The following is a 26,266-nucleotide window of genomic DNA, read 5'->3' on the forward strand; positions in this document are numbered from 1 at the left end:
GCCATATAGACTAGATAGGAAGTTCGACAGTTGAAAAATTCTCTAAGATTGTAGGATCTGTTGGTACTCGCGCTGGTAATTTTATCTCCTTTTTGAATATTTAAGCAAGCATGACAATGGGAACACGGAAAGGTTCCTTTGGGTTTGAAACCATTTAACCACGTTTCGGGTTGAGGAGTTCTTAGGTGACTTTTCACTACCCTGTCCCTAATGTTTCTACCCCTCCTGAATGTTAACTGGGGTGTACCAGGTAAGATAGCCTTTAGGTCCGGATCATCCTGGAGAATACCCCAATGTTCCATAAGTAGTTCTCGCATATACGGGACTCCTGTGTCAAACGTGGAAATTATGCGTATTTGATCTTCCGTTTTTTTGTTTTTCGGTATCAACAGGGATGATCTGTTCTGTTTAGTCGAGAACTGATATGCCCTCTCAATGGGGTTACTCGGATAACCTCTGTCCGCGAATCTTTTCTTTAGATCGTTGCTTTGATATTGGAAATCTTTCTCTTCGGAACAATTCCGTCTAAGTCTCAAGAACTGGCCCTTAGGGATTGCACTTCTTAAAGAGTAGGGGTGGGCGCTTTCCCATGCAAGTAAGCTATTTGAGGCAGTGGGCTTCCTGAATAGAGTGGATTGTAAGGATCCATTGGGGGTCTTAACTATCCGAATATCTAGAAACGTAATTGATTCAGATTGCACTTCCATAGTAAGTTTCAAATTTATGGAGTTCTGATTTAATGCATCAACAAATTCGGTAAAAGAATCCTTAGTGCCAGACCACAGGACGAGGATGTCATCTATATATCTAAGCCACATAATGGCTTTCTCGGTCCATTGTGAAAATTGATCTGTGAACACCATGTGAGCCTCCCACCAGCCCAGGAACAAATTTGCGTAAGATGGGGCGCATGGGCTCCCCATCGCGGTGCCCCTGAGCTGGTGGAAGAGATGGTTGTTAAATAGAAAATAATTTTTTGTAAGAACAAATGTCAACAGATCAATCACAAATTGATTATGGCGATTAAAGGCCGTGCCTCTTTGTTTCAGGAAATAGCCCACTGCCTCAATCCCGATTTCATGAGGGATAGAACTATAGAGGCCTTCTACGTCTAAACTTGCAAGTAGGGTATCGGGTTCGATGTGTATCCCGTCAATCAGTCTCAGAACGTCCGTTGTGTCACGTACGTATGAGGGTAATGCGGTGACAAAAGGACGTAAGATCCGGTCAATGTAGATCCCGCTATTCTGGGTCATATTCTCTAGACCAGAAACAATAGGCCTGCCTTTAAGGGGAGGAAAGCCTTTGTGAGCCTTAGGCAGGCTGTAAAAGGTGGAGATCTTAGGGTGGATGGGTGCCAAGTATTCGTATTCAGTGGAGTCGATACAGCCCCAGGTTTTAGCTGTTTGCAGAATTTTAATAAGGTCCTTGCAGAAAAGGTCTGTAGGGTCTGATGTTAGTTTTCTGTATGTCGCCCTATCGTTTAGAATGTTTTCGCACATAGTGATATACTGTTCCCTATCTAATACGACAATGTTTCCCCCTTTGTCGGAGGGTTTTATTATCAGGTCCTCGTTTTTTTCTAATGCCTCCAGAGCTCTTAGTTCCTCAGTTGTGAGGTTATTGCGTATGCGTTCTGGGACAGGAATCTCTTTAATTTCATTGAGGATGATTTTTTCAAATATATCAATGTATGTAGAAGTATTAGGGGGTGGATTCTCGACACTTTTTTTCTTTAATTCAGTAAATGGACCTATTCCTTCAGCTTTATCTTGATCTCTTTCTAGAGCCACCAGGGCATCATGACCCAGAAGGTCCTGAGCTTCTAGACCCAGCTCATTGGCTTTTACTTGGTTCTGTACCGCAAAGAATTTTCGCCACCTTAGCTTGCGAAGGAAGAGAGCTATGTCCTTCGACCAGGCAAACCGATCAAATCGGCTTGCCGGGACGAAGGACAGGCCTCTTTCTAACACTGAAATCTGGTTCGTGGTCAGAGTATGTGTGGAGAGGTTAATGACCTTCATTTTATCTTCTGTCACTGTCGCAACCATAGGTGCACTGGGGGCCTGATTGTTGATGTTTGTTTTGTCACCTGGGAAACTGGAACCCGCATCCCTTATGATCCCTTTAGTGGTGAGAGCCGGGAGAGCCACTTGTATCAATGGATTGATCTCATTTGTTCGGTCACCTTGGGACACTGGGTTTGTATTCCCAGTATCTTGTGTGATTCTGGGGACCGGATACTCAGCTACGGGGAGGAACTCATTTGTTTTTAAGACAGGTTTATTAGCATATGTGTCGGATGAGGGGTCAGATACTTCATGATTATTAGCGGGATTATTCAATTGCTGTTTGGATCCCTCCTTTCCCTCATGAAGTATTGACCTATTGGTTGTGCTAAAATGCTTGTATTTCTTGTTACTGGTTGCCTTCCTCTGCCTCGGACCCGACCCCTTGAACGGCCTCTGCCTACGCCTACAAAATGACTCCAGTTGAAGTGTGATGAATTGTTTTCACCTTCTGATACTTCCGCCTCCGATGAACTGATGTCCGTACCGGATTTCAAGTCAGGGCCCCTATATATCCTATTTTCTCTAAAGTCCTGAAGGTCCCTCATAAAGTATCTATGTTTCTTCTCTTTGAGATACGTCACGTATTTATCAATACTGTCCTGCAGTTGTTTCTCTTTTGTCGGGAACTCAGGATCATTGGCAAATGTTTTAGCCGTGTCGATGGCGTCATTAAGTATCTTGGAGTTCTTTTCTAGGCTCACTTTTTCTTCCTCTAGCAGAATTTGGATTAGCCTAAGAGATGATTCTGTATTAGCCTTATCACATTTCTGCATAAATTCAGTATTGCGACATTTGGGGGGCGGGAGCAGAGGGGATCGAAGACCTCGTGGCACAATCTGGTGTTCCAAATATTTAGATAATCCCTGAACCTCCCACCAGTTACGTGTATACTCTTTATACACCGTATTAAGGTGTTTGAAACACATCCTTAGGTTAGTATAAGAGTGTTGCGGATTAAATTCCCTATCTGGGAAGACTGAGTTAGCCTCTGCCAGCCAATTTGTATGATCTCTGTCTGTGGAGAGGAAGCCTGCCATAATCAAATGTAACACAGGTTTCACAGTAGCAGGAAGAACACCTGGATGTATAATTATTTCGTCACAGTGAGGGTGCTAGGGTAATCTCTAAAACGTAACCTTTATTCAAAGTCCAGAATAATTACTGCACTTTTTGGCCTTTTGTTCGCCATAGGCTCATAAAGACTCTGTGTTGAGCCATAGTGATTGACTATTGTCAGCTCTATATTTATTATTTTTTTCTTCGACTAGCCGTAAAAAGCGTGCCAATATACAATCTTGATACACAGCCACGGCCTGTTGATGAAATAGACAGCATTCATCAATAGTAGGAATGATGCACCCGCTCTGTGCTGGAGCTCGTGATTGATTACCTACATATTGAATAGCTGTAGTATTTGTTCACAAAGGTGGGAACATTACTTTTAGTTCCATTGAGCCAAACTTTATTATATTCTCAATCTCAAGTTTCTTTGAGACTAGAACTTGAAAAGAATTGGGAATTTTGATATCCCGGTACCACTGTTACCAGACACTTTTTCAAAGGCGGCTCATTGGTTGTTCTTTCCCCATCAGTTGATAGGGGTTAGATTTTATACTTTTTTTCTGTTCGTGTGTCTATAAGCTAGGATTTTGAGATAACAAATCCTTTTTTATTCTGGACTTTGAATAAAGGTTACGTTTTAGAGATTACCTTATGCGGCTTTAGGGAGCACTTGGGCAGATACGTGCCACTGAGCAGCCTGGGTGGAGGAAGCCGGCAGTATGGTGTCAGTAACACTAAGTTACTGACACGTTGTAGTGTGTAAGTGGCTCCAAGCCACATAATCCGGGCCGGCTTTTCCTGGAGTGGTCAAAGCGAAGGGTGGGATGGCCACTCCCACGTACCAGGTGAGGCTGGTACCAGGCCTTATAAAGCCTGGGCCTACAGGGCCTGGAAGAGAGCTGAGACCTTTGCAGGTCTAAGAGCCTTGCTGGCTGTGCACAGATATCATTTGTTTACAAGTGTGTAGACAGGGACGCTCCATGTTTAGTAAGTGCTCAGACGAGCAGGATTTACTTTATGTTGGCCTGAAGTTAAGGCCTGTATTTTGCTTTGTTTGCACGGAAATAAACCCAGGCGAAGCCTGGTCTAAAGACTTTATCCCATGTGTCACTGTCTCTGACTGCTTATGCCCAGGTTGCTACCCATCCTAAACGCTAATCCCTCACATATGGTGTTTAGATGCGGGCAGCGGTCTTAGAGACATACACCAATTAATGGACATTTTGCTGCAGCAGCTGGAGAACAGTTGCTAAGGGCAATCGCCCAAGAGAGATTGACTGGAGAGTGCTGTGATCCCTATGTCCTGGGTGAAGGCCGCAACAGCGCGGCAACCCGATACGGCCAAGATGGAGGATCTGATGAAACAGCTGACGCTAATGACGGCGACCCAGCAAAAGGTCCATGAGGAGGCCATGAGAGCTCAGGCCGAGACTAATGCTCTACTGGTGGAAGCCAATCGTTTAGCCTTCCAGGAGCAACAGCGGGTTAACCAGCAGCTGCAAGAGCAACTCCTGGCGGTGGCGCAAAGTGTGCAGAGATCGGCTGGTGCGCTCCCCACCACCCGTACCGTGGTGCAGGCGGCCTTACAAAAGATGACACCCACCGATAACATTGAGGCCTATCTCGCGGTCTTTGAAAGAGTGGCAGAAAGGGAGAAACTACCGGCACCTCAGTAGGCTGAGGTAGTAGCGCCGTTCCTGACGGGAGAACCCCAAAAGGCCTATTTTGACCTTGGTGAGCAGGATGCCAAGGACTATACTAAGCTGAAAGGTGAGATCCTGGCACGCTTGGGCGTGGACACCAATGTGCGGGCCCGACGCGTACACGCCTGGACTTTCGTTGACGACCTGCCAGCTCGATCCCAGATGTACGACCTGTTCCACTTGGTGAGAAAGTGGCTGCAACCAGAGGAGTCGTCCCCGGCGGAGATCGTACAAAAAGTGGTTCTGGACAAGTTCATTCGCTCGTTGCCCCCCACAATTCAGTGCTGGCTGGGACAAGGGGGTCCCCAGGACGTGGACCAACTCGTGAGCCTCGTCGAGAGGTATAATACTATGGAGGACTTATTGCAAGCCGTGCCTCCTGGACGTTCCAACCCCGGGAACAGCAAGTCGGCCGGAGCACCTGGTAAGACTGTTCCGTATGTAAGGGGTGTCAAGTGTCCCAAAGGGAGGCGGCTCAGAGGGGGATCGTTTGGGATAGAAGAGGAGTCCCAACTGGACAGTCCGGTCCCGGGTAGAACCCCAAGGGGACCGGGGCCCCATACTGTTTTGGCGCTGTCATGAGCCCGGGCATATTGCTGCCAACTGTCCACTTACCGTGGAACCAATGGACTGTGACTCTGCCCGGCGGAGGTCGATGTTCGCACGGCCAGTATGTTCTGCAGAGACTGCGTCAGAGACTGATCGACCATTATGTCACATAAAGGTGAATGACTTTGCGGTGACAGCTCTACTGGACTCAGGGAGCTTGGTTACGCTGGTGCATTCCAGCTTGGTCGATCCCACAACCGTCACCGGCCGTCGCATGGGGGTTGTGTGCGTGCATGGGAACACCAAGGAGTATCCTATTGCCCTTGTAAGACTTGAGACTCCGTGTGGACTTGCCACCCATGAGGTGGGCGTCGTAAAATCCTTAATGCACACCGTGATCCTCGGGGGAGACTTTCCCCTATTTTTGGACTTGTGGTGACACCGTGGGTCATCTGCAAATAAGGTTCATGATGATGCAAATGTGTATGATGTGTGTCCAGAACCGTTTGACCCTGAGGGTACGGTTCCGGCAGTAGGGGTGACCCAAGAGAATGGGGATAACTTTCCCTTAACAGTACTGGCGGGTGAGACAGAGGTACAGGACGAAGTGGTTGCTATGCCTGACTTAGAGGTTTCCCGTGCCAATTTCGGAACTGAGCAGCTCCGAGACCCCACATTAGTAAAAGCCAGGGAAAATGTTAAAGTACTAAATGGGGAGCCTCAATTTCCAGGGGCTGATACAGTGTTTCCACACCTGGCAGTCAACCAAGAATTGTTGTATCAGGTTGACAAGGTCCGTGGGGAGGTTGTGGAACAGCTGGTGGTACCTCAGTCCTATCGTAGGATGGTTCTAGACCTGGCACACAAGCATGTGCTGGGAGGTCATCTCAGGAGCGAAAAGACTAGGGAACGCATCCTTCAGCGCTTTTTTTGGCCTGGGGTACATGGTGATGTAAAACGTTACTGTGAATCGTGCCCGGAGTGTCAAATTACAGCTGCTATGCCCCATTACCGAAGCCCCTTAGTGCCCTTGCCCATCATAGAGGTGCTGTTTGAGCGGATCGCTATGGATCTAGTTGGGCCCTTGGTAAAATCTGCCCAAGGTCACCAACATATATTAGTGGTTGTAGACGTCCAGTGTTGGTCACACCCAATTTTAAAAGGGAATTTATTGTCCAAACAGACGCGTCCGATATGGGATTGGGAACAGTTCTATCCCAAGAAGTAGAGGGAGAGGAACATCCCGTGATTTATCTGAGCAGGAAGCTCATGCCACCAGAGAAAAATTACTGTATAGTTGAGCGGGAGTGCTTAGCCATCAAGTGGGCCCTTGAATCCCTAAAATACTACCTTTTAGGTCGGCACTTCAGGCTGATCACAGACCACTCTCCCTTAACCTGGATGTCACAGGCAAAAGAAAGAAACGCCAGAGTCACTAGGTGGTTCCTGACACTACAAAACTTCAGTTTTTCGGTAGAACACAGGGCCGGGACGAGGTGTATTTTTCAATGGTGCTATTTATTGTACCATACAATGTACTGAAAAACATTTAAAAAATCGTAAGTGGAGAGAAATGGGAAAAAAAATCGACATTCTGTCATTTTTCGGTGCATCTTGTTTCTATGGTGCACAAACTGCAACAGAAATGACATGATAACTTTATTCTATGGGTCAGTACGATTACTACGATACCAAACTTGTATTTTTTTTTTGCTGTACTACTTATAAATTTTTTTAAGGATATTAAATATTTTAAAATTATTTTCTGGGTGGGCTTGGACGCTCATTCCCCTTCACTGCAATCTGTGTGTGGCGATGTGTCGGCGGCTCCCTGACTGCCACCATGGAGTGGCAGTCAAAGCTGAGTACCATTCTTGAGATGTGGTGCCTCATTCCCTCTCTTACGCCTCCTCCCTCCTACGAGAACGGAGACCCAGGATTAGCTTAAGCCAAAGTGACCTATTCCCCCAAGGAAATCCCGGTGGGGATCATCCCCTACTCCCCGCATATCCCCCCCCCACCTCCCCTTCCCCTTTTTCCACTCCCCTCCCGTTTCCCATGTATTGTTGCCCTTCTTTCCTGTGTTGATTCATTGTTTCCCCAGTTTCAAACATACTGGGGCCGTGGGCCTGTCCCGTTGTGGAGACCTTCTCCCCGACCGGGCTTACCCTGGTCCTAATAGCCACGTGGTTGCGCTGTTTTCTGCTGATGTACTTAAGTACTATATTTTAATGAGACTCTGAATGATTTTGAATGGTCTTGCATCAGACATTGTAACCAAATCTATCTTCTTTCATGTCTGTACTTGTTGAATAATCAAAAAATTTTCAATAAACACTGATTATTAAAAAAAAATAAAAAATAAAATATATATATATTTTCTGTCTCCATCTTCTGTGCACAATAACTTTTTTATTTTTCTGTCAACATAGTTGTTTGAGGACTGATTTTGTGCGGTACGTCCAGTAGTTTCTGTTGGTATCTTTTTTATGGTTCAAAATGTATTTAGTGATTTTACAATAAAGAACATATTAACATCCACAGTGAAGTTGCAGTTCAGAGAAATAGATAGCCCGCCGGCCGAGGCGCAACGGCCGGGAGAAAGGCCCGGTCATCTCTCCGCGCCTATCTCTTCGGAGCCGGCGTCGACGGTCCGGGAACTATGTTGGGATGCGGCCATAGCCAGGTATATGTTGGTGCTGCAATCACTGTGATAACATATCTAGTAACAGATGCCTACGGGGGAGGGATAGGAAAGTAAGGGGAAAGTTGGTGGAGGGGTATGTGGCGGGGAGGAAATGGCTGTCAGCGGCCCGCGCTCAGTGTTAGCATCCAGAAGTAGCGTGACAAGAGTAGTACCACTTTAAGTTAAGAGGGTAGAGTACCTGTTTGGAGCCAGACCTTTAGGTCCGGGGAGTTCCTGAACAGGATCCAGGCCGTCCAGGCAGCGAAATATTTGGGGGAATCTCCTCTGTCAGCCGCACCAAGGTCCTCCATGTAGCACACGTTATCCATGATTTCCAGCCAGGAGGTGATGAAGACCTCCAGAGTTTAGGCATATTCTGTCTCATGGCCATAAGGAAGAATCTAAAAATGCTTTTCTTTGTTTTGGAAAGGGATCCCCGGACAATGGACAGCAGGGCCACCTCCGGTGTCAGGGCTATTTTGTCTTTATGGATTGCGTTGTAGAGATTGGTGATTTCCCCCCACAGGGGTAAGATCAGAGGGCAGGACCACCATATGTGGAGGAGATCCCCCACCTCCCCCTGGCATCTCCAGCAGGCGTCCGGGGCTTGGGGGTACATTTTGGCTAGCTGTACCGGGGCTCTGTACCATCTGGACAGAATCTTATAGTTGGTTTCCTGGAATTTAGAGGCAACTGCCATTGAGTGCGTTAGCGTATAGGCTTTTTTCCATTCTTCTTCCCGAAAGGTACTCCCCAGCTCCCTCTCCCAACTTGCCACATAAGAGGGTCCTCTCGCGTCTCCGCCTCCAGAAGGAAGCTATAGAGGACTGAGACTTTGTATGGTCCCGAGGTCGGGGACGTGCATAATTGTTCAAAATGGGATAGGGGGGCCTGTAGGGAGGCCAGAGGACCCAAGGATTGGACAAAGTGTCTTATCTGGAGATACTGGAACCACGCTCTGGTCTGGGGACCCCCCCCCCTTCCAGCAGTTCACTCATTGGTCAGACCCCAGTCGTCGACACTACATCTCTGACCCTAAGGGGCTCTGTGGTCTCCTTTTGTAAAGGGTGTAGCGCCCCTTAGAAGAGCCGGCAGCTCTGGGTTACCCGTAATCGGAGTGAGGGGGCCGGGACGAGAGACCAGACCGAGGTGCGGGGCGAACCCGTTCCAGGCCTTCAGTATCTGTTTTAGTAGGGGCGGAACCAGGTGCGTCCCCCCCACTGTTGATGGCGGAAGCCAGAAGGCGCCCACCGCCAGGGCAGGTAGTTCCCCCCCGTTCTAGGTCCACCCAGAGCTTGTTTGGGTTGTTGTGGATAATGTCGAGTACGCATCTACAAATGGATGCCTTATAGTATGTGGAGAAGCAGGGTACACCTACTCCGCCATCTCCCTTCCTTCTGATAAGTGTTTTATACTTGACCCTGGGTTTGGATCCCCCCCAAACAAACTCCAGGGAGTTCTTGCGAAGCTTAGTCAGGTATACGTTGGGTATTTTTGCTTAGGAGCTTAGGAAGGACATTAATTTTTAGGGCATTTATTCTTCCCAACCACGAGAGGGTGAGGGGTCTCCACTTATTGAAGTCTTTACGGAGATTCTCGAGCATAGGCTTATGATTTGTCTCAAAGAGGCTTTTGGGGTCCTTGGTGATATTGACCCCCAGATATTTGATGTGGTCGTCCCTCCATTTCATGTTGGAGAATTTGCTGACAGCGGAGGCAACCTCCGGGGGAATCGAGATGTTGAGGATTTCCGATTTGTTTATGTTGATTTTGAAGTTGCTAACGTTTCCATATCTCTCGAATTCTTTCAGGGCTATTGGGAGGGCTACTCTGGGGTTTGTGATGAATATTAAAAGATCATCTGCGAATAGGGAAAGTTTGTGTACGGTGGAGGCTGACTGTACACCCTGGATGTTGGGGTTACTTCTTAGGGCATTGGCCAGGGACTGCATGATCAGGACGTATAGAAAGGGGGAAAGCGGGCATCCCTGTCTTGTCCCGTTTTTTATTTTAAATGGTGGGGATAGGGCCCCATTTACTCTAACCCTGGCTGACGGGTCGCGGTAGAGGGCCATGACCCAATCAATGAATCTGGAACCTAACCCGATTTTCTTCAGGGTCGCCGTCAGGAACCCCCAGTGGACCCTGTCGAACGCTTTCTGCATCTACTGACATTAAGCACAAGGGGGTTCACGAGAGGCGAGCCCGCGAGATCAGCGAGATTGTTCTGATGGTATTGTCCCTCGCATCGCGGCCCGGGACAAAACCAGACTGCTCGCGGTTAATTAGGGATGGAATGAGGGGCCTCAGGCGTGACGCTAAGATTTTCGAGAACATTTTGGTGTCGAGATTTATTAGAGATATTGGGCGGTAGTTGGAGCAGAGCATGTGGTCCTTCCCCTGTTTTGGGATGATTGTGATTGTTGCCTGGAGAGCCTGAGAAGGGAAGGGGCACGAACCCGAGATAGCGTTGAAGGTCTCAGCTAATAAGGGAGTTATGAGGTCCGCGAACAGTTTTTAGAAATGGGGGGTGAACCCATCCAGACCAGGACTCTTTCCCAATTTGAGATTTTGGATTGTTTCTTTTATCTCTTCCTCAGTGATATTGCTCTCTAGACTGGACGCTGTTTCCCCTGTGATTGATCCCGGGGCGAACCTGTCAAGGTAGTCCTCCATTGCCCGAGTCTGTACTCCTCCCCCATCCCCCTGTAGATTATACAGTCTCTGGTAGTATTGCTTAAGGCACTCCAGAATATTACTGTTGGTGTGGATTATTCCCTTAGAGGGGGAGTTAAGAGAGGGTATGTATGGAGTGACTGTCCTGGGGTGGAGAGCCCCGGTCAACATTCGCCCGCATTTGTTTCCCCGTTCGTAGAAGCTGCAGCGCCATCTGTCCCTAGCGCATAGTGACTGTTGGTCCAGGATAGAAAGAACTTGGTTCCTAGTGTCTGAGATATCTGCTTTGAGTGTCTCAGAGGGAGAGTTCTTGTTAGTTGTTTCTAGGCTACCTAGTCTGGATAGTAGGTTTTTTAGCCCTTGTGTCCATTCTCGTTTTAACCGTGCTCCGTGAGATAAGAAAATCCCTCTTACTACACATTTTAGGGCCTCCCATTGGTTAGGACGGGACGTGGGGTCCTGTATATGATCCACCGTGAAATTCTGGATCGCTTGTTTGACCTAATCTAGATAAAGTGGGTCTTTAAGGAGGTTGTCATTGAGGCGCCACGATTGGCTGCCTATCTTTTCTGTGAAGCCCCGTAGTGACCCCAGGACCGGAGCGTGGTCAGACCAGAGGGAAATCCCAATTGTGCTCGTAGGGAAGAGGTCTAAAAGATCGTGAGAAATGAGCAGGTAGTCTAGGCGAGTGTAACTGTTATGGGCTGACGAATGAAAGCTAAAATCTTTGGTTTTAGGGTGTAGGAGCCTCCAGAGGTCCACTAATTTTAGGGAAACTAGCTCTCTTTTAAGTTTCCTGAGCTCAGAAAAGGAAACCCTGGACTTACCCGCTGTAGAGTCCAGGGCAGGATCGAGGCAGAGGTTGAGATCCCCTCCCAAGATTATCCGGGAACCCGCAGCGAAGTTCGAAAGAGCTTCCAGAGTCCGGAGACCAAAGGGAACCTGGTTTTGGTTAGGAAAATAAACATTTGCAATGGTTTGTACCTTGGTGCCAACAGATATTTTGAGGAACACATATCATCCGTCTGGGTCTATCTCAGAGGCGATGACCTGGTGAGGGAGATTTTTGTGTATTCCTATTGAGGTGCCACAAATTTTCTTCTCTGGGTGGGAACTATGAAACCAGGTTGAGTAAAATTTGGACTTACAGTTAGGAGTGTTGTTCAGAGTGAAGCGGGTTTCCTGGAGAAGAGCGATCATGACTTTGTTCTTGTGGAGATGTCTAAGTATCTGTCCTCTTTTGGAGGGTTTGTTCAGGCCTCTGACATTGTAGGTGCAGAACGTTAAGCTATCCATTGTCATTCTTCGGGGGGGGGGAGCGCTGGTCGCTGACAACCTAGGGAAGGGCAAGGTAGGAAGGGGAGGGGGGGTACAAATACAGGAACAAACTATACATCTGGGTAGTCCCGGAACATGGCAGGCCATTCCCAATTGCCAATCGCCATCGGGTGTTGGACTACACAAGGTGTCATCCGGCCTAGTGGAGGTGGTAGTTGACAGCGGCGGGACAGGATGCTCACGGCCCTCACTTATATAAATCAGGAGGCCCCCTACCTCGAAAGAGAGGGGGACCTAGGTGAAAACCAGGTTGCTTAAAGACTGATGAATTTAAATTCGAGAAGCAGGGTAAGTCGTATTCAGATAGAGAGACTTAGTAAGGCAGGAGGTTTAGGTTTAAAGATAGAGGCATAAGGTTCGCAGGTGCTAGTTAATGATGAGAATTAGAGTTAGAAGTAGAATTGTCAGGGGAAACCAAGAACAGTGGGAGAGAGAGGTGCGAGACACAGCTGCGGTCAGGCGGAGGGGGAGAACCCCCCACTCCCTGGGCCGTCCGTGTAGGAGAATGCTGCGTAGCATCCAATATGTGGCATCGCATGCTCGTCTTCCGGTCCTCTTGGGGCTTGGAAGGCCCATTAGTGTAGGAGGTGTGGATTCTTCATCTTGGTGAAGGTCTGGGATTGCGGTCGTTCCTTTTACGTGTGGAGCCGACGGTGTGCCATGTCTCCGGTGGTGGTTGTCGTGCTGGCAGGAACGGCAGAGACGGCCAATCTGGAATGGAGATCATCGGGAGTTCGAATGTTCTCAGAAAGTTGGGGAGATCCCCTAGGGAGCGAAAGGTGGCTGATTTGCCGTTCTTCCATGCCGTTAGCTGAAATGGGTAGCCCCATCTGTATGGGATGTCTTTTCCTCTCAAGGCCTCCAGTACTGGTCTCAGTGCCTTCCTTAATTGTAGAGTTCTCCTTGCCAGGTCTGGAAGTAGTAGGATGGGCCGGTCTTGGTAAGATAGGTTTCCCGTTTCCCTTGCTCGCTTTAGTATGTCCTCCTTATCTTTATAAAAATGGATACGGCAGATGATGTCTCGGGGGCGTCTTGGGTCCAGGTTTTTGGGGCCGAGAGATCTGTGAATACGGTCGATTTATATAGGTTTGCCGCGAGGTCTTTGTATGAGGGAGCTGAAGAAATCCTGGGCCCACTGCTCTAGTTGCACGTTGGTAATGTCTTCTGAGAGACCTCTCACGCGAATGTTGTTTCTTCTATGTCTATTTTCTAAGTCATCGATGTGCGCGAGGATGCTGGAGATCTGAGTGGAGTGCGACATGATGGCTTGTCTGTGGGTTTCCAGTGTTGCGTTAGTTTGTTCTTGGGCTTTTTCTATTGCCAGTACTCTATGGCCGATTTGTTGTATGTCTTTCTGGATCTGCGCAACTGCTTGTTTGTGGGATTGCTCGAGTTGTGAGAACGAGGAATTGATTTTGGCTTTGGTGGGGAGCGCTCTGAGGTGGGCCTTCCAATCCCATTCGCCATCGTCTGAGTGTGTGCTAATAGATGGGGAGCGTGGGGCCCAGTCTCATTTTTTTCTTCTGGAAGGGGGTGGTTTGTTTGTTGGGTGGGCTTTCGCTGTAGTACCCCACATTATGCTGGGGGCTCGCACCTGGTGTGTCGTGCGGCGTGAGGAGGGGACCTCTGGGGGGGCTATTGTCTTCCCCGAGTGCTGCTGGTGGTTGAGGGTGAGTAGGGAGGGCACGTCTTCCCCTCCCTGGAGTTCCCTCTAAATCCTTGAGCTCCACGTGGTTGGGGAGGTTCTGCAGCAGCCATCTTGTGTGAGGTGGCCCTGCACCATGGGCTTGTAGTTTCTCCCTTCCAGGGTCCCTTCATTGCCCTGCTCTCTTCTATCTCCTCCCCCCCCTCTTTGTCTGTTACACACCTTGCAGCCCTCTGGGCTCTGCCGGCTGGGGAGTCCGGGGTCCCGCTGATGGAGGAGTGCGCTTTCCCCTGGCTTCTGTCCTCCTCTTCCGTGTCTCCGGCGGAGTCTTGCGCTGCCTCGCTCTCCCCTTCCTCTCTCTCCCCCAGCGCCGCAGCGGCTCCTGCTTTGCTGTGCCAGGAGCGCTGTATTGCCGACAGTGGCGGTGTGAGCGCGAGTTCCTGCAGTCCTCTCTCCCTGACTGCCTCCGCTCTGTCCGCCACCGCCGCAGGGCTGAAGAAGCAGTTAATACCGCTCGGATCTCTCTCCGCTGGTGTCGGGGTGCGAGGTGGAACTCTCCTCTTCACCATACTGCCGGGTAAGCTTTAATGGAGTCCTGCTTATTTATTTTTCCCCTGGTTTTAGCAGTCGGGCCGGGAGCTCATCCACAGTGCGGCTTATCCCGCCATTGGCAAGCCACCTTTGTATCTTTTTTAAATACATATGGCTTTTTGATCGCTTTTTAGTAGATTTTTATTGGCAACAGGGTGACCAAAAAAGTGCATTTCTGACGTTCTTTTTTTTCGGTAAATAATGCATTACTTTTATAGATTGGACTTTTACGGATGCAGAGATACCAAATATGTTTGTTTTATTATTTAGATTTTTAAAAAATAGTTTTTTTTTAACTTTTCTAACTTTTTTTTTTTAAATAATAAAACTTTATTGTTCTTATTTTTACATGTTCTACATGCCATAGCATTACATCATACTGCAATCTCACAGGCAGTCTGTTAAGCCACTCCACAGGAATGGCTTGCTAAGCATTTTGCCATGACTGCCCTGGGTCCTTTCAGAAGGACCCCGGCTGTTATGACACCCGCACGGCTCTCCCGATCTCATTGCGGGGGTGCCGTACAGGACTCGCGAACATCATTCAGATTTGACAACGGCATTTAAAGGGTTAACAGCGCCAATCGGCCACACGGCTTGTCGGGGCTATTACCTGCGGGTGTCTCCCCCAGCACAGCTGCACCCTCCCTATTAAGATGCAGCCTTTCCCTACGGTAGAGCCTGTAGCTGACAGCAAAGTCAGCCCAGTTCTCCAGGAACCCGAACCCCTCCTTCTTACACCAACTCCGGAGCCACTTGTTTATCTCCCTAAGATCCTGCTGCCTTTCTAGTGTGGCCTTAGATGCAGGAAGTATTTTCGAAAAAACTACCTTGGAGGTCTCTAAGCTTGGGTCCTTGGTCCCTAAAATCATTTTTGAGGATCCTCAATTGACCTCTAATTTTTGCACCATTACTGCTGGATCCTCTCCAGCCCCTCCCAGTAATCTGTCAACCCGATCCACGATTGTCGAACTTGAGCGCCAGGAAGGCAACATGCCATTCGATGATTCCGGTCTTTGTTGCAGATTGCCCTATCTATCCCCCTTATAATTGATTCCCCTACTACCAGGACCTGTCTAGCCTGCCCTGCGCTCCCTTTTCTGCTCTTACTGGAGCAGTCATCTCCCTGGTGTTCAGCGGTGCTGGCTCTGTAATGGCATCCCCCTCATCTGCCAACTTTGCAAACTTGTTGGGGTTGTGCCAGTTCAGGACTAGCCTCCCTGGTTTTCTTTCCTTTGCCCCTTCTAACTGTCACCCAGCTAGCTCCCTGCCCCCCCTGCTTTCTTGAACTACCGTCGTCTCCTGCTTCTCTACCCCAGTGAGTGCTTAGTGAGCAGCAAACTCCTCAGTGCTACCAGTCGCTCATTTAGAACCAGGATTTGGGCTTCCAAATGTGCAATGACGACTCATCATGCGCAACAGTATGCATCCCCAATCAGGTGATCAAGGACTGCATACATTACAAAGTAGCACACTGGATGGCATTGTTAATCATGGAGCTAATCTTAATGGGAATCGACAATTTACTTACGGAAGTAGTGAAGATTAACTAGATCACTCTCCAAATGCACCTTTGCCCATTCGCAACCGCTCGCGCTCCCCTGCCTGTTCGCAACCGCTCACACTCCAATGCACACTCTGGTGTGCGTTCTCCTTCAATGTAAGTAGTCAAACAAAGGCTGGACAAATATCTGTCTGGGATGATTTATGGAGGTCCCTTCCAACTCTACCAGTCTATGATTCTTTGACCATAAAGCACGAAAAAATGCTCGAGACCCACTGACGCATTTCCGCTACCATCCAGACTGACAAATCCTAGGTTGTGGACTATTTAGACATACTTGGTATACGGCGATTTATCAGCGTCTCTTTCTCCCCCCATAAACAGGATTACACGGTAGTGAAGACGACATCTGGGGAATGTATGACACCCAGCAACAATTCCCATATATCAGGAGGATGGCAAAAGATCCAGAGCCCGAGTACAGAAGCCCCACACAAGAAACAGAAGATCTTAGAACTCACCCATAAGATCATGGAGCTGCTGACTGGCGAGGTGAGCGCTGCCGGGGATGCTGGGACTCTCATGATCTATTTATACCCAGGACTGTAACAAGGGGGCGCCCTTTACATCTAGAGGACAGAGGGTTTCTACACAACATAGAAGGGGGGTTCTTTACTGTAAGAGCAGTAAGACTCTGGAACTTTCTCCTGAGGACGTGATGATGGTGATCTGATATAAGAGTATAAGAGGGGCCTGGACAACTTTCTTGAGTGTTATAATATTACATGTTATATCACTGATTACTCAGAAGGGTCGGTGATTTGGGGATTATTCCGATTTCCAGATTGGAATGGGGAAGGAATTTTTGCCTTAAATGAGGAAAATTAGCTTCTACCTCATTGGGGTTTTTGCCTTCTTCTGGATCAACATTGGGGGTAATAGGCTGAACTGGATGGATAGAGGGCTATTTTCATCCTTACATACTATGTTACTATACAGTAATACACGGGAGGTGTCTGTATGATGACTGTATGACTATGGATGTCCATTTTCTATGAACAAGTCAAAATATTATGGTGTTTTTTCTAACTTAGGTGTATTCAGAGGACCGTAAAGAAATCTACAAGGATATCAGGAAGAACCAGGAGCTCCTCACCTCACCAGGTAAGAAGACAAGACATTGAGGGCTCTGTCTTTTTACAGTCATCATCATGTAGATTCCCTCACTGTGTTTGGGTCTCTTATAGGGGACTTCAGCAAGAGGCATCCACCAGAGAGCTGTCCAAGTCCTTTTTATTCACAGGATAGTCCAGAGGTGAATCACAATATGCCTTTGGATCATCAGGTAGATGAAGCTCAGATAACTATAATGATGCTTTCTACTAGACTTCTTAATTGCTTACTACTTGTTCCACATCTTGAATCAGGATGAAGATCTGATCAACATTAAAGTCGAAGTTATAGCAGAAGATGAAGAGATATATATAAGGGGTAACCATCAGTGTAAGGATGAGGACATTCCTGTAGATATCAGCCCAGGTGAGTGATCGCCTCTTAGTATACAAATGAGACACCATCACTACCAGATGCTCCAAGCAGACTGCTGTTTCTTATCCATCATCTTTTCCAACCCCACACATATCGGTATTCCTCATGCGTTGAGTTTTGGAACTGTCAATCTGTCCACCATGGGTCAGGAGGGGTAACATCCCTTCTTAGGGAGAGCACCAAGAAGGTGTCTGAGGAGAGTTATAAGGCATTCATGCCCCTCTGGGTAATATGCAAATAAGGAAGATGGAACAATACCTCTGCAGCGCCACCTATTTGATGGCAGCATTCCTGAAAATCAATGCTTGACCCTTTATACAATTGGGAATTGAAATCCAAGCCAGAATCTATACACAGACAGCTGTTTCTGGCTTTTTGCCCCTCATCAGTGTGCAGTAGGATTCTGAATCGTTGCTCTACAGTCCTGTATAAAGGGTCAAGCATAGACTTGAAGTAATGCTGCCATCCAATAGGTTGGCGCTGCAGAGATATTGTTCCATCTTCCTTATCTGCATCATGTTCTGATGTCACTCTCTGCATAAATGTCGAGTTCCTGTGTAACTATTATGTACGACTAATGCAGCATATGTACTTATGACTTCCTGGAAGAAGCTCATGTTTACATAAGGTTCAGTTGCGTTGAGAGGTTTCTTATTGCTCATTGAGGGTTTCCTCCTCAGTATACTACGCTCCATTGGCCTAAAGGATACTGCCCTCTCCTGGTTCTCTTCCTACCTATCTGACCGCTCTATCAGTGTCTCCTTTGCTGGCTCTACCTCTCCTCCTCTTCCCCTTGCTGTTGGGGTCCCCCAGGGCTCTGTCCTCGGCCCCCTTCTTTTCTCTATCTACACAGCCCCTATTGGACAAACCATCAGGAGATTTGGCCTCCAATACCACCTGTATGCTGACGACACCCAGCTATACACCTCTTCCCGTGACATCTCTGCACCTTTCCTCCAAAACATCACTAACTGTCTGTCCGCTGTCTCTAACACCATGTCCTCTCTCTACCTAAAACTAAACCTCTCTAAAACTGACCTGCTGGTTTTTCCACCCTCCACTAACTGACCTCATCCTGACATCTCCATCTCAGTGTGTGGCGCCACCATAACTCCAAGACAACATGCCCGCTGCCTTGGAGTCATATTTGATTCTGATCTCTCTTTTACCCCCTACATCCAATCTCTGGCCCGAACATGTCAGCTGCACCTCAAGAACATCGCAAGAATCTGCTCTTTTCTCACTGTGGACACGCTAAAAACGCTTACTGTTGCCCTCATCCACTCCCGGCTCGATTATTGCAACTCGTTGCTGATCGGCCTCCCCTGCACCAGACTCTACCCTCTCCAGTCCATCCTGAATGCGGCAGCCAGGCTCATCTTCCTGTCCAGCCGCTACTCGGACGCCTCAGCCCTGTGCCGGTCACTGCACTGGCTGCCCGTTAAATACAGAATTCAATTTAAACTCGCCACCTTCATCCACAAAGCCCTCCACAGTGCAGCGCCCCCCTATATCGCCTCCCTCATCTCAATCCATCAACCAGCCCGGGCTCTCCGCTCTGCTAACGAAACCAGACTGAGCGCCCCTTTAATTCGAACTTCTCATTCCCGTCTCCAAGACTTCTCCAGAGCAGCACCAGTCTTCTGGAACGCACTACCAAAGGCTACCTGGGCAATCCAGGACTCGCAGAACTTCAGGCGTGCTCTAAAAACGCACCTCTTCAGGGAGGCATACCGAATTCCCTAAACAAACCCCTCTGTACTCCGCCTGATAACATGCTCCCTGACCTACTGACTGCAATCCCTGCTAGCCATCATAAAACGCTCCTGCAGTCATACTGTTTCTGCCGTCACACGGCTAAATGTCTGACCATTGTCTATGTGTATAGAATCCCTCACTCTCCACCTCACCATACCGTGCACACTGCCAGCCCCTTTACCTTCTGCATCCCCCCATTACTTGTAGTATGTAAGCTCGCTGGAGCAGGACCCGCACCCCTATTGTTTCCATCAATTGATTACTATGTAACCGTGGTTCTGTAATGTCTGTACTTTTGTCTTTCTGTATCCCCCGTCTATGTAAGCGCTGCGGGATATGTTAGCGCTATACAGATAAAGTTTATTATTATTATATCATAGGGCTTTTGCTCTAATGTCCTAGGCTATAAATACAGTAGCACGCCCCATTGGCATCACATTAGCAGCTAGAGCTACCGGTAGTACTACGGTAGTAGTATACAGTGAGGAAGCTGAACGATCATCTCCTTCATTATAACTGTATGACAGGAGCCCCTACTCATCAACAGTAACTGCTTGAGAGCACAAAGCTAAGTAATTCCCAGGTGATCACAAGGAGCTCATACAACCCCCACCAGGAGAAGGACTGAGGAATTTTCAGGTAGAAGGGATTAACTAAACAGGGTTAAACTAGCCAAATAATATATACTGGGGGACTAATTAAATGATTTGTTTAAAAAACAGTGTCCTTTTAAGAATTACAGTTGCTAATTGATAAAGAATCTGTTACCATCACATAACACGGTATCTGCGTCATAAATCAGAAGTATATCAGAATAAGTAATCAAATTCTTATATTAAAAGTTCATCATCAGCCAATGTATATATCACAGATGGATCCAAAGGTCATAGACAACAGAGTGCATACACCGATCAGCCATGACATTACAACCACTGACCAGTGAAGGAGCTAGGGAAAGGGGTCGAGTACCTCGAAACGCATCGCCTCTGCCCTCTCTAGGTTTTATGTTTGTTTTATGCTATGCTCAAATAAATATCACTGCATACCTGAAAGAGGCTTGGACTGTGAAGGCTTACGTGGTGCAAAGGCTTACATTCCATGACTGGGGGGGTCTCCACAGAGGGTCTCCTGTAGAAGGAAGTTCTTAAAGTTCATTTGAAGAGGAGATTGCTCTACTCCCTAAAAAGGCAGGATAACGTTTTTTACAATCATTTCTTTGATGAGTGAAGGGGATTATATTATGTCATGACAGTGACTTCTGTCAGGGAGTGAAATATTTTAGGCAGTGACTGAAAAACGAGCTGGCATAAGGATGTGAGCGACCTTCTCAATGACTGTGATGACTTTATAACTGGGTCAGAGTGGCTGGTTTTGTGGGGTGTTTCTGGTATGGCAAGTAAGTACTTACCAAAAGTGGTCTAAGGCAGGACAACTGGTGATCTGCCAACAGGGTCATGGGTGCCCAAGGCTCAATAATGTACGTTATGACCAAAGGCTATCCTGTCTGGACCGATCCTGCAAAAGAGCTGCGGTCTTAAAAATGTTTGCAATGTTATGATAGGTTTCAGAACAAACATTGCAGCTCTTCACGTATGGATCTGCATCACTGCAGGCCTGTCAGGGTGCCAGTGTTGATACCCGGCCACCACCGACAGCGCCTTACGATGGGTACGTGAGCACCAGAACAGAATTATGGAGAAATGGAAAAAGGTGGTCTGGTCTGATAAAACACCAGGAACCCCCTCCTCCCCCCAAATTTAAGGAAAGTGTGCAGGTGGTTGTTCATCAGAGTCCTCACATGTGTTCGCTTATACACACAACGATTATCTCTTAAAATTCACTCAAAAACCATCTTCTGAGCGATAATCGTTGTATCTAAATGTGTGCCATCGTGCACTTACTGCACACTTTGCATCCATCCCTGAGTTCAGCTCAGCTTAAAATCTGTCGTCCCTGATAAGAGGGACCGCATGCTGAGTTCTCCGCGGGCAGCGCTGATAACATTCTTTCAGCTGCTGTCCCACTGGAGAACAATAGTGATGTATTTAGAGAACAGACCACCCGCTGTTCTCTAAATACATGCAAATGAAGCTAGTTAGCTACTAATGGGCTGATTAGCACATTAGTAGCTAATGCAAAAATTATGATGAATTGTGAGCGGTCATCTGTGTGTGTAAATGGGGCTTCACTTGCTCCTCCATTTAGCAGTCTGGCTGTCTGCATGTTGAGGGATAAGTGGTTTATATGCCAGCCCTCTTGTATCAGTATATCAGTGAGTATATGGCAGTTATTAGGTGTGTCAATGTTCCTGTCTATGTATGATGCAAAATTGGGGGACACCCACAGACCTTCCCAGTAGTGGCTGGCGTAATGAAACAAATCAAATTGAGTTTTTCATCCTGTAGATCCACTGAATATCTTTTTTTGTACGTAGCGCTATGAATTGTAAAAGATCTAGACTAGCCTTATGAGCCTCAACAACATGCCGCTATGCAGGCTCATCTGAATGGATATGGAGACCCCAATAGGTTACCCCAGTGCACTTTCTGAACTCTCTCAGGATTTTGCCTATGTAGCATAACCCACAAATAAAGCAGCATATATGAATAAGCCCCATCATGTGGCGAATCACAATCCCTTGCTCTGTAACAAGTTTCAGTATACAGGTTTTCCGCAATAGAAGTAACCTTGATAACTCAGCAGGCTTTTATGTTGACTACAGTAAAATGTACCCATTCCTCGTCGTTCCAACGAAGTGGATGGTCTAGCAATAGATTCTTTATGAATTCATGTATCAGAAGGTAGCATAGGGATAATGTATGTCTGATACTCCTGGTAGCCCATCAATGTATTTTAAAGGGGTTGTCCCGCGCCAAAACGGGTTTTTTTTTTTTTCAATAGCCCCTCCGTTCGGCGCGAGACAAACCCGATGCAGGGATAAAAAAAGAAAACGGGATAGTGCTTACCTGAATCCCCGCGCTCCGGTGACTTCTTACTTACCTGGTGAAGATGGCCGCCGGGATCTTCTCCCTCGGTGGACCGCAGGTCTTCTGTGCGGTCCATTGCCGATTCCAGCCTCCTGATTGGCTGGAATCGGCACGTGACGGGGCGGAGCTACAAGGAGCCGCTCTCCGGCACGAGCGGTCCCATTCAGAAAAGAAGAAGACCGGACTACGCAAGCGCGTCTAATCCGGCGATTAGACGCTGAAAATTAGACGGCACCATGGAGACGAGGACGCCAGCAACGGAACAGGTAAGTGAATAACTTCTTATAACTTCTGTATGGCTCATAATTAATGCACAATGTATATTACAAAGTGCATTAATATGGCCATACAGAAGTGTATAGACCCACTTGCTGCCGCGGGACAACCCCTTTAAGCATTGTAAAGGTTACGATTTAATGGGTGGTCTTCTCATTGATTTCTGAATTTAGTCTACTTCCATCTGTTCTAATAGCGGACCTGCTGCCGGTGTTCTGTGACATTCCACAGTATAAATATCGGACAGATTATATTAGGTTCTTTGATGTTTTTGTGGGGCAGCTTGTTATGACAGTTTAGATCGCCCAGTAAAATGGTAAAGGAAGCCTTACACTAGGAATATTGTAAATTATATTGTCCTGAAAGTCATGAATATAATATGGTTTTTATTTATTTAGACACCCACCGCAGGAGCCCGGACGGACATTTCTTTTTAATGCCAAATTCTAAAATGGCAGATAAAATGATCACACAAGATTGTGCCAGTGATGTAACAAATTTACACCAAGTACGTCATACTTCAGATGTATCACCTGAACGATGGGATCATGAAGAATTCCCTGACACATCACCTGTTGTTGCCCAATGTCCTGATCATAGGGCATATAAAAACTTTCAGTGTTTGGATTGTGGGAAATGTTTTGCTAAGAAATCAGTTCTTGTGGAGCATCAGAGAATTCACACAGGGGAGAAACCATTTTCATGTTCAGACTGTGGAAAATGCTTTACCCAGAGATCAAATCTTGCCCAGCATCAGAGAATTCACAGAGGGGAGAATCCATTTGTGTGTTTGGAATGTGGGAAATGTTTTTCCAAGAAGTCCAATCTTCTGCGACACCAGAGAATTCACAGAGGAGAGAAGCCGTTTGCATGTTCCGATTGTGGGAAATGTTTTACAAGTAAAAGTCAGCTTGAGGTGCATCAGAGAATTCACACGGGAGAGAAACCATTTACATGTATGGATTGTCTAAAATGTTTTATCCAAAAGTCAGATCTTGTTAGACACCAGAGAGTTCATTCAGATTCAAAAGTCACTTTAATTCCTCAAATTTCAGCCTTGGAAGGAGTTACTATTGAACAATTGTTACAGCCCCAAATTATAGCTACTTGAAGTTCATAATGACGGTTATTCTAAAGGGAAACTAAATTTGGGATAGAGCCTCATTGTCTTTCAACATGAACTTTGCATTACAGGACCCAAGACAGAGAACCATTTTGTAAGAGCGGCTTCCACTTTGGATGGCAATTCAATTGACTGATCGCCATATAATGCTAAATGTCCCCTGTAGCTGCCTCGGCTTCTCCTGGCAATAACAGCTGCCCATTGGGGTGAGAGAAACTGGACCTGTAGCTGTCTGGCTTTATTTTTAAAGGGAACCTGTCACAATAGACATGCTGTCCAATCTGAATAGTGGAGCAAGATATGCTGAAAGTCCTGTGGCTGGTTGTACCCAGTAATTACCAGCTGTTGCTGCACGCACACTGATACAATTAAGACTGTTAATCATTGATAGCTCCGCCCACTGGAGTTCTAAACCCAGAATGAGCAAATATTTTAATGAGTAAATTACAAGTTATGCTGAATCTTTTTTCAAAAATACATATTTTAAAGCAACCCTTCGGTTTCAGGATACAATTCTTCCTGGGACTGGAGGGGGTGGGGGTTATATCACCTGCACTCATTCTTCTCCGGTTTCCATTTGTTTTGCTGGTTTCGGATCCCATTTTCAGCTGTCAAAGATGGCCGATGGAATCTTCAGACTGCCTAGTCCCCATAGTGCATTGGTAGTCTAAGACTACTAGTGGACAGTATGTGCTGCTCACATGATCAGTGCTGGCCAATAAGAGAGCAGTGCACAGTATGCATTAGCTAGATAGAAAATTGCAGCAGTGAAACCTGGGACTGAAACTGGCAGATCGGGCAGCAGAGAAGAACAAGTGCAGGTAATATATCTCAGTCCTGGGACAGAACCAGAAGGTCACTTTAAAGGGGGTTTCCAAGACACAAAAAAATAAGTTTAAAAGGGCTTAAAATGAAAAGAAATTGAATACTCACTAATCCCGGCGGCTTCCTATCCAGCGCTGCAGCCCTAGTGCCTGCCGCACGGAACCCAAAAGAAACGTCAGGAGGTCACGTGACCTGTATTGTGCACATGACCACTGAGGGGTAAAGGCATTCAACCAGGGTAACCATGTTAAAGGAGGTTTTTCTGTGACACTGATAAAGTCTCTTCCAAGATGTTTTTGCATCCTTCGGTCCTGAGATAACATCTATTATAACATGGTTTGAGCAGTTGTATGATTCTGTTTTTCTGTAAGACAATGCACCTTCCTGCTTATGTGTCATGGTTATTGTAATATATTGGAGATGAGTGTTGTCAGTGGTAATTTATATTTAAAGGGAACCTGCCATCTCCCTACAGAGTCCCATGCGCCCCCTCCCATAGACTTGTATAGAAGAGCCTGGAAAGAGTCAGATTTTCATGCTGCGAGCCTACGTCAGAGGGCGACGCCGCTGGATCGCGGGAGCTTGTGAGTATAAAAAAAACACATCACCCGGCTCCCTGTCTCCTCCCCTAACAGCACCAGAACTTAGTTCACGGGTTCCCTTAAATGTATAATATGTATAAATAATAAAGTCCGGTCCTGTTGCTCGATGCAACATTTAATTTCTGTTTAACAACCAGAGCATGGATACATTTCACGGTCAATCAGTTCTTTAAGATGGTACAAGTAAATGTTACATTTCGTTTAGGGCACATAATGCATCATCTTCGAATTGGAATGATCTTAATAAGTGTCTAGTGATTGCTGTTACGTACTTATTTTGGTGCCTCTGCTGTTCTCTTCATCCTTCTTTTCAGTAGTACCAACGGCCACACCTGCCCAGTGGATGAGTCCTGCTGCTCGAATCCTCACTGTTGGAGTGAAGAATCAGCCCACGAGATTAATGTCATCGGCAACATGAGGTGGATGTTCTGAGAGGACCTCCAAAGAAGACCACGGGTGCCATAATAAGGATGTAACAGCAATACCTAGACACAGGAGCACTTTTGAATCAGTTTTACTCAAAAATTATGCTTCCTGTTCTTTAATACAGAAATGTAATATTTAATTGTGGGATAACCCCGTTGTATGAAACTAACTCAATTTGTATGAACTCTATGAACCTCTCACATAATAAACAAAAAAATAAAAAAACAGGCAATTAGTGTTTCCATAACTACAGACATCAGAACACCAGATGACATGGTGCGGACTGCACTCAACTGGAGAAACATTGAGCAAGAGCTCAGCTGGGAAGCAAAGTTCTCCCTCCGCGCCCCGGAGATAGTTAAATGCCAATCCCTTATGTCAGTCCAGGATTATACCCTCTGGCTCTTGGGACAAATGTCACTTCGACTAGTCAAAGAAATGATTTGACTTCTGCTTATTCAGCTTCTTTTGGGCATATCCCATTTTGCCATGGAACAGCATTTATACTATTCCCCTAAGTTAATATAACAAATAAGAATATATTAAATGTAATCCGTACATACATCATCCTGAAGAAACAGATTTCCTTTAAGATCTTTATTTTATAAAAACAATGAGCCGCCCCCTTTTTTCCCCTAACATCAGACGTTCAGTAATATACAATCCTCATGCCATTTATTCATACATTTCAGTACTGGTTAATAATGGCCTATACTTCAAGGCCACATGATATACTTTCCTTTTCACTCTTTTTTCATTGACGGCTTGCCCCTATGACTCAAACCCACTAATCTCAGGGAGTGAGTGCTGCTAACTGCTCCTTCAGCACACACAGAATCCTCCTGGCAGCGTCCAACTCTGATCTAACAAACCAGCGGTATCAGAGGAATAAGGA

General features: G+C 46.8%; 1 protein-coding gene across 7 annotated transcripts in view; it reads left to right on the forward strand.

The window, feature by feature from the left end:
- Nucleotides 1-26,266, forward strand: part of LOC136588127 (oocyte zinc finger protein XlCOF7.1-like) — a 67,132-nt gene that overhangs the window by 15,642 nt on the left and 25,224 nt on the right. For 5 of the 7 annotated variants that reach the window (XM_066587123.1, XM_066587125.1, XM_066587122.1 and 2 more), the window contains exons 4-8: nt 16,211-16,378; nt 16,921-16,990; nt 17,074-17,171; nt 17,254-17,365; nt 22,794-25,592. In XM_066587123.1, the coding sequence (XP_066443220.1) occupies nt 16,211-16,378; nt 16,921-16,990; nt 17,074-17,171; nt 17,254-17,365; nt 22,794-23,506 (1,161 nt within the window). In that variant the 3' untranslated portion in view covers nt 23,507-25,592. Of the gene's footprint in view, nt 1-16,210; nt 16,379-16,920; nt 16,991-17,073; nt 17,172-17,253; nt 17,366-22,793; nt 25,593-26,266 lie in introns of those variants that run through there. The other 2 variants (XR_010787539.1, XR_010787538.1) reach the window with 2 other exon arrangements.

The sequence above is a fragment of the Eleutherodactylus coqui genome, chromosome 13 (assembly GCF_035609145.1).
Source record: "Eleutherodactylus coqui strain aEleCoq1 chromosome 13, aEleCoq1.hap1, whole genome shotgun sequence".
NCBI lineage: Eukaryota > Metazoa > Chordata > Amphibia > Anura > Eleutherodactylidae > Eleutherodactylus > Eleutherodactylus coqui.